The sequence below is a fragment of the Balaenoptera borealis genome (genome assembly GCF_965194805.1).
Source record: "Balaenoptera borealis genome assembly, chromosome: 5".
NCBI classification, from domain to species: Eukaryota; Metazoa; Chordata; class Mammalia; order Artiodactyla; family Balaenopteridae; genus Balaenoptera; species Balaenoptera borealis.
This window is the reverse complement of record NC_138862.1, coordinates 2,785,798-2,798,318: the sequence shown is the minus strand read 5'-3', so window position 1 is coordinate 2,798,318 and position 12,521 is coordinate 2,785,798. Positions and strand designations below refer to the sequence as shown.

At 58.7% G+C, this 12,521-nt stretch overlaps 1 protein-coding gene across 3 annotated transcripts; it reads right to left on the bottom strand.

The window, feature by feature from the left end:
• Positions 1-951: 951 nt before the first annotated feature.
• SIK1 (salt inducible kinase 1) lies at positions 952-12,250 on the bottom strand. Of its 3 annotated transcripts, XM_082392912.1 has the most exons (14): positions 12,096-12,250; positions 11,516-11,686; positions 10,916-11,032; positions 8,421-8,484; positions 8,109-8,270; positions 7,845-7,969; positions 7,627-7,750; positions 6,730-6,953; positions 6,402-6,551; positions 5,838-5,960; positions 5,502-5,718; positions 4,725-5,000; positions 3,795-4,029; positions 952-3,321 (listed from the first exon to the last, which is right to left on the bottom strand). In XM_082392912.1, exons 2-14 carry the CDS (start codon positions 11,669-11,671, stop codon positions 2,937-2,939), a joined length of 2,358 nt encoding a protein of 785 aa, XP_082249038.1. In that variant the 5' UTR covers positions 11,672-11,686; positions 12,096-12,250; the 3' UTR covers positions 952-2,936. The 3 variants fall into 3 exon arrangements, with proteins under 3 accessions (XP_082249038.1, XP_082249039.1, XP_082249040.1); XM_082392913.1 differs by lacking the exon at positions 5,838-5,960; XM_082392914.1 differs by lacking the exon at positions 11,516-11,686 and having other exon boundaries at positions 12,096-12,230.
• Between the last annotated feature and the right edge of the window lie 271 nt (positions 12,251-12,521).

Genomic DNA, 12,521 nt, shown 5'->3' with positions numbered 1-12,521 from the left:
ATTTGTCCTTTTGTAACTGGCTTATGTCACAGAGCGTAACGTCCTCAAGGTTCATCCGTGTTGTAGCAGGTGTTGGAATGTCCTTCCATTTTAAGGCTGAATAATATTCCATTGTGTGGATGGACCACATTCTATTTATCCATCCATCCACCGGTGGTTACTGGGTGGCTTCGACATTTTGGCTATTGTGAATATGCTGCCATGAACATGGGTGTACAGGTATCTGTTTGAGACCCTACTTTCAGTTCTTTTGGGTCTATGCCCAGAATTGGGATTGCTGGAGGACATGGTCCTTATTTAACTATTTAAGGAACTGCAATACTGTTTTCCACAGCAGCTGCACCATCGTACTTTCCCACAAGCAATGCACAAGGGATCCAATTTCTGCATCCTTGCAAACACTTTTGTTTTTTTGATAATGACCATCTTAATGAGTATGAAAGGGTTCAAGAATTTTTTAATCAAAAAAGATTTGCCAGGCATCAAAATGAAGAGAACCCTTTGGTCTTCTGGCAGCCCCATCTGCCCTATTCCTAGAAGGTGGTGATGTCAACTTGAAAAGACCAGGAAATAGTTTGGCTGTGAGATTCTTCCAAAACCTTGATTTCTAGGTGGATTCAGAGAACATTATGGGTGAAGAGTGAAGCGTGAATGGTGCCCTGGGAGGGGACGAACCAGCTGAAAACACACCTGGGTGTCAAGACATCCAGCCGATTAGCAGAGCTGCCACCTGGGAAGGGGTCTGAGCGCCAGCGGGCCCCCCCCACCCCTCCCAGCCGGGGCCACCGAGCGCCCGGCCCTCCTAGCGGGTCAGGGCTCAGGCCTGCAGCTCAGCTGAGCGCAGGAGCTGGCACTTGGCGCTCTTCTCCAAGACCTGAAACTCATCGAACCTGGAGGAAGCGGCTCGGAAGGAAGGAGCCCCCCACAGAGAAGCCGGGGAAGGAGTCAAGGTTTCTTCCCCAAATGTTTTATTTAAATATTAAATTAAAAAACATACATCCACTAATCATTTGGCATACATTTCTCATGTGAACATAAGAAATAAAATAATTAATTCAGTTATGGTAAAAAAACCCAAACTATGTACATCTTCATCAGATGGCGTGGTGCCTTGGGACAGGCTCCTGCGTCCGGTCCGCGGGACAGCGCCGCTGAGAAACCCGCAGCACACGCGTCGCCAACACCGGACACAACACGACACACGTCTGACGGTGACGGGAGGAAACCGCTGAGAGTAAAGTGCTTGTCGTGGTTCTGAGGCCTTTGATCAATGGCGTTAGAACAGATGCGTTAAGGAGGGAAGCGGCCTCGGGGGAGTCGACGGTGCCTCCAGAAGGTGGAGGCCGAGGCTGGCGCCCCGGGGCCTCCAGCACTCTCCTGGCCCAAACCTTCCTAGTCACGGGAGGCTTTGGTGACTTCTTGGCAGCCAGGTGCAAGGACAGTCCTTTGTCCCGCCCCTGGACACAGCTACAGAGCAGCGGCGGCGGGGCCGGCGGGAGACGGCCACACGCACAGACCCGGGCCGCCTCCCCGGCCTCTGGGGAGCCGGCAATCTTTGGCTTCTACACGTGCCACCTTCCTGGTTCAGCATCACCTGGGCCTAACGCTGCAGGCTGCGAGAGCCGACACGAGCTGAAGGCACCTGCGTTGGTAAAGGGACGGCACTGACTGGCCACAGGGATGGGGAGGAGCGGTCCTCCTGCTCAGCCCAGCGGCCTCCGACGGACCGAGCCACCACCTGAGTTCACCTGCCAGGTGAGTGTGCGCCTGGTCTGCTCCCTGCCGGCCCCGCCTCCATACGGACCTGGTGCCAGAGCTTTGTTCCGTTACCAGAGAGGGAAGTTCAAACCAGGAACACAAAAACGTAGTAAAAAGTATAAAAAATAAGTAGTGTATGTTTGTCTCCTATGTATATACATGTACAGTATTCGCTTTAAAAAAAGAACAAAGCTTGAACAGCACTGACCTCTCACTTCATTTTCCTAAAACGAAGGCCCACCAAGCACAGGGCCTGGGCAAGGTGGGCCGTCCCCCGACCGCAAGCGGCCCATCCCTGTCCCAGCATCACAGAATCGCCATATTGCACGATCCCCCCTCCACCCCAAGTCAGTTGTTCTTTTTGGACCCTGATAATGAAATGCATAAAAACTTAATTAGCAGCGGAAATAAGAGGTGCAGGAGGAAGAGACTTCCCCAGCTCCCTCGAAGGTGCCCTGGGGCTCCAGGCCGAGTGACCGGGGCAGGGGGCGGGGAGCCTCCACCTCGCGGTCACCCCACCCCACCCAGGTTCCTCTTTGCAGCCCCTCCGAAGAATCCTGGAAAACCAACTCCCGAGCAGTTTATAAAACGTCTCCTCTAAAATAAGAAAAACTATCCTCTGGGTTCTGATTTTAGGGGAGAGAATTCCGTGAATTTATAGATTATCTTCTCTTGGGCTGGACGTTAGAGCTTTTCAAGAACTGATACGTAAAGCAGAAAGTTCACAGTTTTCAAGTGAAGCCTAAGTGTTTCAGGAAGTGGAGAATTGTGAACTAAAAAAAACCCACTAACACATGCACACGCACACACACGCAATGGGGACGCACGGCTCACACCACGGTTTCCTGGGGGCAATCGGCGACCCCCTCCCCCCCCCCCCCGTGACCCCGACCACAGCGCTGCCAGCTCCACCCGCTGCCCTCCTCCCGCTTCCATCCACCCGCCCCAATGACAGGCCCCTGGATTATTATTTTTCTTCAAAAAGTTTCCAGTCCCTACTCGGAGTTACAGTTGCTCAGTGCAAGGGAAAAAAAAAAAAATCAAAAAATAAACTAAAAAGCCAAAACACCAAACGTATTGCTTGTTTTCCTTCTGAACAGTTCTTGGCTTTGAGTCCGGAAACGTCTTCACATACTCTGAAATTATTGCTTCGAGAAGTCACAGCCCGGCCGGGCCCCTCACTGCACCAAGACGAACGTGCCCAGCGGGCCGGAGGTCAGGTCCTCCATCTCACAGTCTCCCTGGGGCAGCCCCGCGGGCTCCAGACTCGGGGACAGCGTGGCGAAGCGTGGCTGGGGGGCCGCGGCGGCAGGGCCGGGGGCCGTGGAGCTGCTGATGCACAGGTGGGCGTCCAGGAGCTGGGCGGCCGACGCCACCGGGGAGCCCCCGGCCTGCAGCAGGGGGGGCGGCAGCAGCGGGCCGGGCCCCAGCCCCAGCTCCTTCTGCAGTCCCGACACGAGGAGGATGCCGTCGCAGGGGGCGAGGACCAGGGGGGCTGGGGGGTGCTGGGCGGCCGGCTGGCAGCCGGGTGGGGCCGCCGGGTGGTGCTGTAACTGGAGCAACCTGGCCAGGCCGAGGGACAGGGAGCGCAGGTCAGTGCCGGCCGGCGCGCGGCTGCCCCCGCCACCCGGCCAGGCTCCCACACGATCAGGTTTCCACCCGCTAGGGCTGGAGGGCCCGCCCCGTGGAAGTACGGGCTGGAGCTGCTCGGAACACGCCACTCTGTGCGTGACTCATCCCCTGAGCAATTCCTGGCATTTCATTCCCCGTCTTGCTTTCGTAGCAGCTCAGAGATGCCAACCAGACGTGACATTCTTACCCGCCGCCCCCTCCCTCCCCCACTGCGGGCCGATGCTCGCCACCCCCGCCCCCAGCTACTGGGAAGGAGCCGCACAGCTCTCCCCCAGCCTGGGCAGGGCGGCGCTTGTCTGGCTACGTGCAGAAGCGGGAGCACAGGGTTGTAAGGCCGCTCAGAAAATCCCAAGCCACATGAGCCCTGCCCAGGCCCCGGCGCCAGTGCCAAGCGGGCGTCTTACCTCTGCTGGTGCAACACCTCCTCCAGCAGGCTCCTGCCCTCCCGGCCGCCGGCCCCGCCGCCGTGCAGGCCCGGGCTCTGTGCGGGCAGCTGGAAGGTGCTCAGGCCGCCCCTCGAGGTCCGGCTGGAGGAGGAGGGCTGGCACACCTGGCGAGCCAGCCCCTTGATCTTGTTCAGCCCCAGAAAGCCTTTGGTCCTCGCGTTCTTCCGCAGCTGCTGCCGAAAGGCTTTCAGCCCTGGGGACAGGCCAAGTCAACAGGTATACGGACCCGTCCACCAGCCCTGGCCTGACGGCCCGTCGCTTGCTGGGGCTTCCAGACAGTGGGGAGGAGTATGGGGGGCGCCGAGGGGCGTGAACGTGGTGGGATGAGGGGACCCGCACGCCTTCCTACAGGGTCAAGGGGCCCTCTGGTCACCCCATCACTTCATGACAGCCCCTCTCCTGGGGCTGGGACATCAGTCTCTTTTGGGGTTTGGTTTGGGACAGCAGTTCCAGCCCTGAAGAAGCACACGTCTGGGCAGACAGTGGATCCTTCGTGGAAGGAGGGCGCGAGCAGTGTGGGGGCCTCGGGAGGGGGCTGGGGCCCCACAAGCCCTGGGAGGTGCCAAGAGAGCCCGGCCGCCAAGTACGGGCTGCCTTTGTGGCGGGTGCCTCCCTGGCCATCCTCCTCCAAGTCAGGAGCTGAGGCCCACCATCCAAGCATCTCTTGGGCTTTTAGGACCAGCTACTAGAGGCCGTGTGAGCTCGTCCTAGAAGCCAGGGCGTCTAGAATCCGGGCAGCAGCTTCGGCCTGCCCAGGGAGCACAGCTGCTCCACCAGGACCAGCTAGAAGAGGGGGTTGCCACCTGCCATTAAGGACAAAGTGATGCCCCCCGGGGTGCGCACGGGTCTCCTGGGGAAGGCAGAAGTGGGAGCGAAAGGGGAAGTCACCTTGAGTGAGAGAAGTGTCTGACGCCCTCCGGCCCTCCTGGAAGCTGACGGGGAGCGGGGCGGCTCCTCCCAGGGCCCCCTGCGCCTGCAGCACTGGGGTGGCGGACCGGGTCCCCAGGAGCGGCGAGGCCAGTCTGAGCGGAGAGCAGGCACTCAGCAGCCCCTGAGCAACCAGGTGTCCACTGAGCCCAGCCAGGCCGTCACCCGCAGAGGTCAGGCAGCTGTCGGAGCTGGTGCCTTCGGAAGGACTGGCCGCGGAGGGCGACACGACGATACCTGCAGAGCAGTAGGTGCTGCTGAGGCCAGACGCACCCGGGGACGCCCGACACGCTTCACAGCCAGTCCAAGTGCTCTGGCTCCAGAGCTTCGCGCCTGCTGCGGCGTCTCCCCGGCCCTCAGATGGCCCGTGGCCCCCTGACGGGGCAGACAGCTGTGCCCTCCCCACCCCTAGCCTCAACTCTGGGGGCAGGAAGTCTGTGACAGCCAGATGCCCCCATAGTCCAGGGAGCCTCGACGGCCAGCACCACGGGGCTGGGCGCGCGGCTACAGCCAACAGGTGGCGCTTGGACCCGGGACTCAGAGGGGCCTGGGCCGAGGACCTGCCCTGCTGGCCCCCGAGGGCAGCTAAACCCCACGCTGTCCCTGCCACTCGAGTGCCACCCGCGAGGTCTAAGTATGGTTCACGTGGTCTCGGGCGATTCAGGAATGGCAGACCTGAAGACGCTGCCCGTCACAGCCCACCCGCCGGGCGTGGCCCTGAGCCACGGGGACGCTTACATGGAGGGACGCGCGGGGAGAAGCAGGTGGAGACCTCGGCCAGCGTGTGCCTCCGGCCGGTGCTGCCAGGTGGGGGCTCCCGTGTCTCCTGCTCCTCGTCCAGGCCCGGGCCCCGCCTGGCCTCCTCGCGGATGGCCGTGTCCAGCAGGCTGCTGGGGGAGACGGAGCGCCGCCGGCACATCCCGCGGCAACCGGCGTCCACGGGGAAGAGCCAGGGCTGCGGGGACACACACAGGCCGGTGACCCCAGCGCTCTGTGAGGCCCGGCCCCGGGCGTCACCACCACTGGGAGGCAGACCGGCCCACCCCGGACGCCGCCTGCGAGGCGCTCGCACACCTGCAGCGAGCTGTGGAGGTCACAGTCAATCTCAGCCTGCAGGACGGACTGCCCCAAGGCCTGGGGCTGCGCGCAGAGCAGGGCGGAGCGGAAAGCGTCGCCGGGCGGGCCTTCCTGAGGCACCTGGGGGCCAGCAGATGAGGACAGAGGCCGTGAGGGACAGAGGCAGGGCACGACTGCGAGCAACACAGCGTCGCGGAACAGACCGGCTGGCTTCCCTCTGAGTTAACAGGCGTCAGCCGCCAGCTGCGGGCTCAGGACACGTGTGTAGCCCCCTCCAGGGCCTCACCGTGTGGGGTGACCAGGGGGATCGGCCAAGTGGTGGTGCCAGGGGCCGTGAAGGAACAGGGGGTGGTCAGGCGGGGCCTGGCCCCCAGCAGAGCGGCTGGCACCCCCCGCTTCACCACACGGGACCCCCCGCCAAGTGCCGAACGGGAGGGGGTAGATGACCTGGGGGCTCAGCCTGCGTGCCCTCCCAGGCATGTCCGAGCAGGGGATTCCTAACTTGGGGACACAGTCCAAGGCAGAGACACGGGGCTGGGTAGCGAAGGCGCCGCCCCTCACCTCAAATGCGCTGAGGTCCGAGCTCCGGGGCCTCTGCTGCCAGGCGTGGCCGGGGCGGGCCGGCGGCTGGGCGAGCCGGAGCTCCTTCAGCCGCTCCAGGAGCAGGTAATAAATGGCCGCGAAGTGGTCGTAGCTGCTGTTCTGCAGCGACTGGGGGCAGAGAAGCGGGGTCAGAGCGCAGCCGGCGGGGGGAGCTCCCTGAAGAGCCGGCTCCCGCGCTATTCTCCGGTGGCCGAGAATGCCCTTGCCCGTGGGCGAGCCGCCCGTCCATCAGCCGCACGCCCGGGCAAGCGCACCCTCCCCACGGCAGGCCAGGCCGGCAGCGCACCTCCACGGTCCTCTGTCGGTCCACGCCCAGCGTCTGCATGATGCCCAGCGCCTGCTCGTCATAGCTGCCCAGGCTGCAGGCATAGCCGAGCAAGGAGAAGACCGGGCAGGTCGGCTGCCGCAGGGCGGGGTCGGCCTGCATCCACCTGTGCTGCCAGATCTGGCTGATGGTGATGCGCTTGGTGGGGTCCACCGCCAGCATGCGGCGGATCAGCGTCTCGCAGTCTGGGGGGCAAGGGAGGCGCACTGAGCCCGCAAGGGCCTCCCGCACGCGCGTGCCCTCCGCCCAGCCGGGTCCCTGCAGGGGACGTGGCTCCCCCACACGTGGTGAGCAGACAAGTGACCATCCCAAAGAACACTGAGGCCGGGAGCGGTGGCCTGGGGGTCACAGACCTGCCGCCAAGGAGGGCCACGGGTCGAGGGATCAGGTCCCTGGGGAACGTGGTCCTAATGTCCACCAGACCGAGCACCACCTAGACTCCCCCACCCTGCTGTGACCAAGCATGTGAGGAAGCAGCTGTCCAACACCTTCCAGAGTGGAAGAGAAAAGCACAGTGTGGGAGGGGTGAGACTCAGGGGACGGGGCCAGCACCCCGAGTGCTGTCGCTGGGCCCCCAGCCGGCTTTGGAGCAGCCTGCATAGGCATCAGCCGGCCCTATAAGTAGGGCACAGAAAAAGCAGCCAGTGGGTTGGGATTCTCTCGCAGGCATCTAGTAAACACCCCACAGTGACATGGGACTGGCTCCCAGGCCCGGTGGCAGACTCAGAAGACGGTCAAGCAGGCATTTCTGGAAATAAATTCCTCCTCCTCCCCCCAAAGTCTCATCCTGGTTACCCAACAGCTCGGGCAGCAGGCTGGTGACCGCACCCGCCCAGAAGAGGCCGGGCACTCACCTACCTCGAGACATGAAGAAGGGGATACGGAACCGGCCCTCCAGCACCCGCTGCCGCAAGGCCGGCAGGCTAGGCCCGTCGAAGGGAAGAGACCCGCAGACGAGGACGTACAGCACGACACCCAGGCTCTGAGGAGGACCAGACTTGAGTCAGCGCCTGTGCCCCGGCACCGGTGCCCCCTGAGCACCCGCACCCCCCAGGCACTGCACCGGTGGCTCCTACCCAGATGTCCAGCTGGGGGCCTTCGTACTCCTTCCCCTCGAAGACCTCCGGGGCTGCGTACGGGGGGCTCCCACACCACGTGGACAGAGGCTCCCCTGGCTTATAGAAATTCCCAAACCCGAAATCTGAGAGACAAGGAAACAGGCGATGAAGTTGCGGTGCGAACGGCAGGGCCGCGGTTTCAAAGGCTCGTACAATACGGCACACGGGGCCCCTCGCCGGCATGCACCTCCCTCCTGCTGGGCGTGCTCCTGGGCCCCTCACCTGCCAGCCTGATGTCCATGTTGCCGTCCAGCAACAGGTTCTCGGTCTTGAGGTCCCGGTGGACGATGTTATGGCTGTGGCAGTACTCCACAGCTGACAGAATCTGCCAGAACTTCTTGCGGGCTTCACTCTCGCTCAGGTGCCCGGTGGAGGTCAAGTAATCTGAGGAGGGACAAAAGGAAGCTATAGCCCCAAATCCAAAGGTCCGGCCGTCGCCTAGGGCACAACGAAAGGATGCTGGGGGGACCCAAACACTGGAGGGGCCATCAGGACATTTCTTTCCAACAGATACTAAGAATCAGCATGGCTTACCAAACATCTCTCCATTTTTTGCGAATTCGGTGACAATGTAAAGCATATCCTTTGTTTCCATAACCTAAAAAAATAAAGAACTAACGTTTAACCACATAAAGGGAACATACCAACAGTATAAATAATCTACTTGAACCCCAGTAAATTTTTAACTTCTCCAGAACGAGCATGTTTGTTATTTTAAAAAACGAAAGAAAAGAAAATCTTCCGCAATGAAGAGACAAAGGGGATCCCTATTCAGAAAAAGTTTTTTGAAAACCAGAGGTGAGTTCCTCACTAACCTATCCATCCTGATACACCTCTGCTTCCCAAAAATATCTACTTGTATTGGAACTCTCCTCTATGGTATTTTTAACTCACTTTGCCTCACCCAAAGTGAAGTCTCTGCAGGCCCCAGCAGTAAAAGAGATGGCGAGAGTTCTGTGAGGCCTTTCTTCTAGAAGCCTAGCAGGCAACAGATTATCCAAGCCACAGCCGGCACGAGCTGAATAATAGATAACAGATTCCCCGCCCCACTCGCGTTACTGACCTGCTACAGTAGGGCTGTGAGAGGCCAGCTTTGCCAGGTAAGCTACTAAAGACTCCTCTCCATACAGCAAACTCCTCGGCGTGTGTGTCAATAGCAACAGCCAATGTCAAACACACCTTAAAGGTTCGTTTACTGATCGAGAATTTTATTTCACATAGAAAAACAATTTTAAGATTTTAAAACATAACTAATTAAGAAACGAGGTCAAATTCAAATCTTTGGTACTGAAAGAACTAAAACAAACTCGTGTCTGTGTATTTTAAAATATTTCAGAGAGAGACAGAGAGAATACATCTTTACAGAAAAAGATCTCTTCAGGGTTCAAAATATAGTTATTCCTTTAAAAAGGCACTTTAAAGACAACTGCCTTGAGCCACAAATCTAACAAGAAAAGCGAACACAATGCAGTTTCGCTACACTTGTAACTGCCCTTGCCCTGCACGTGTGTGGTAGAGTGACATGTTGTAAGTTTATCCCTTTCCTCAATTTAAAAAAGAGACGGAGGAAGAATTAAGAGTTAACGTGTTTGAAGTTTTAAAAAAAACCTCGAGGAAGGAGCTGAAGCGTCTCACGGAGGTTCTGGGGACTGGGCCAGCTGGATGAAAATGAGACGCTAGTGTCAAAACCAGAGCCATAACAATCGCTGCTACCCACTGAACCCTGTCTCCAAACAGTTAAAGCAGCTCATGGAATGAAGAGAAAATTCACCCCCAGAAAAGACCTCTACCGTCTGGCTAACTGGGCTCCTCCCGCACGGGGTCAGCGGAGGACAGGAAGATGAGGAGAGCTCTGGCTCATCCCCGCTGTCAAAGTCAAAGACAGACAGGCTTCAGCCCACTCCTGTGGAAACAGGCTGGCACATTGCTCAGGCACTGACATCAGTGACCATGGAGGAAACATCTTATCTCGGCCTGACTCAAAAATGACAACAGAAACAAAACACGAACTGGAGTGCACGTGACTCCATCTCCGCACTTAACGATGCTGAGTAAACTGTCATTAGGGGAACACGAGCCCCGTGACTCCACCTCATCCTTCACCGTAACCCAGTGCAGCAGCCTCCCCGGGGGGTCATCTCAACCTCAGTCCTCTCCCCTGCCACACTGTACAGCTTCGCCTTGCCAAGGGCACACACACGTCCCCACGCCGTCCCATATTCATCTCGGATCCACGGGGTTTCGTGAGAATCGTCAAAAGGAACTTACACCCAACACAACTGGGAGTAATATCAAACATCTGCAAAGAACTTATCCTTCTGCAAGTAGACCCGAGTTCATTTTGCAGAAGCACCTGGCTAAGTAAGAGATTCCTTTGCTGTCCTAATTAAATCAGCACTTAGTTTCCAAAGATACAATTTATTAGTTTCAAGGGAAGAACAAAAAGTCACAAAGCAAACCAACAGAAGGACAGGGTGAGGCATGTTCTTAAAGCGGATTAGATGGCAAGTTCCTTTTGCTCTCACCGCAGCAAAGGCATCTCATCTCTCCGTTTTTGATGGAAGGGTTGAAACGGGACAGACAAATGCTCACTGCAGCCTTTGCGCAGATAAGTTTACGTAAACTGGTAAGAGCAGCTGGTTTTAAAGATTAATAATTATCTGCAAAGGCAGAAGAGTCTAGTTTCACTCAAAATCGTCCCTTCACACTAAATGGTTGACTTACGGCAATGCAGAGATCTAGCTCTTTGTTTTCATAGTAAATTTAACAACCGACCTCCACGCATTCAAAACTGGAATGAGTAACACTACCAAACAAAACTTTAACGAAGCAAATCTGAATTATGATCCAAGAGCAAGAAAATTATTGCACAGCTTACAAAAGTCAATCTGTTCACCTTATACAATCAACCCCCTGACTCCTACAAACACCCAAAAAGAGGGACAACCTTCAAAGACTTAATTGTTGAAAATTAAAAAAATGATACACTTTGCCAGAAGTAACAGTGGAAGGCAAACTTGAGTCCTTACCTGATAAAGCTTTATGATATGAGGATGATTCAGAAGCTTCATGATCTGAACTTCACGATATATTTTTTCCAAATTGCTTGAATCTAATCGTGTCTTGTCAATTATTTTTATTGCAACCTACAGATTTTTAATAGATAAAGGATATTTTGTTTGAAAAAGAAAAACCCTCTCATTTAAGCTAATTTACACATTTCATTTTCTGTAGGTTAATTTCTAAAACACTTTATGTCCCCAAAGGTCATAAAAAAGTTAGGGAGGAAAATAACGAAAGTAACCATTAATATTATTTAAAAAGTCAAAAATCAATAAATGTCCTAAGTCTCTGCAGGCTCACTTTACAGGACTCCAGCTGCACTCCTAGGTTATTTAGTCATTATCCTCCTGGCTGTCCCCCAATATTTGTACAAATTATGCATAATCATAACATAAAGCATTTTTTTCCTTTTCCAAACTAAAAACTGTCAGCGTTTAGACCTTAGGACGAAGGACCCCACAAGCAGGGATTCCACCAGCTTCCTCTGCTCCGGGGAGCGGGGGGTGTCCACCCGCAGGGGGCGCACCCCCAGAGGGTCCACCCCGGGGTCCCGCCGCCCCACGCACCTGCGTTTTGGTAACTCGATGCCGGGCCAGCTTCACCACCGCGAAATTGCCCTTGCCCAGGGTCCGCTCAATGTCGTAAAAGCCCACCCGGAGGGGTTTCTGCTGTCCCTGGCCCGAGCCCGCGGGGGCCGCGCTCAACTCCGACATGATCACCATGGCTCCGGGCCGCACCTGCGGGCGGGGGGCGCGCTCAGCTCGGCGCCGGCCGGCCCGAGCCCAGGGCCCCCGGCCCGCCGGGCGCGCGGAGCCGCTGCCACCCTCCCCCGCCGGCGACCGGCTCCACAGCGACCCCGGATTCCGGGAGCCCCGCGGGGCGTGCGCCCCGCTCCCACGCCCGCCGCCCGCGCTCGGCTCGGCTCGGGCTCCCGGTCCCAAGCCCTGCGGGGCGCGTGGATCGCCGCTCGCGCTCGGCTCCGTCCCGAAACCCGGACCCCTGCTCCCACGCCCCACCACGCCGCCCGCCTCACCACAAAGCGGAGCCCGGCGGCGGCGCCCCGGCCCGCGACCCCCGCGCGCGCACCTGCGGGGCCGCGGAGCCCGCAGCCCCGAGCCCAACGGCGGGCGCCTGCCCGCGCCTCACCTCCGCCGCCCTCGGAGCGCCGAGGTCGGGACGCCGCTCGCTCCGCGGCCCCCGCCGCCCGCTCGGCCTCTCGCGCTGCCCGGCCGCCCGCTGCTCGGCCGCCTGCCGCCCGGGCCGCGCCGCATGTCAGCTCTGAGCCGAGCGCCGGGCTCTCTGGCCGCACGCGCCGCCAGCCCCGCCCACCGGCCCCGCCCCGGTCCACCCGGCCCCGCCCTCACCACGCCCCCACGCCGCCGGCCCCGCCCACGCCGCCGCCGCCGGATTGATACATCCCCATTGACGTCCTTTTGACGCCGGAGCGACGCGCGGCCGAGCGCCAGGCGGAGGGAGAGCGCGAGATCGGGCCGTTGCCAAGAGACTGGCGGCTCTGACGCGCGCGCTGATGAGGCCGTCGCCACGGCGACCGCGGGGTGGTGACGTCAGGGA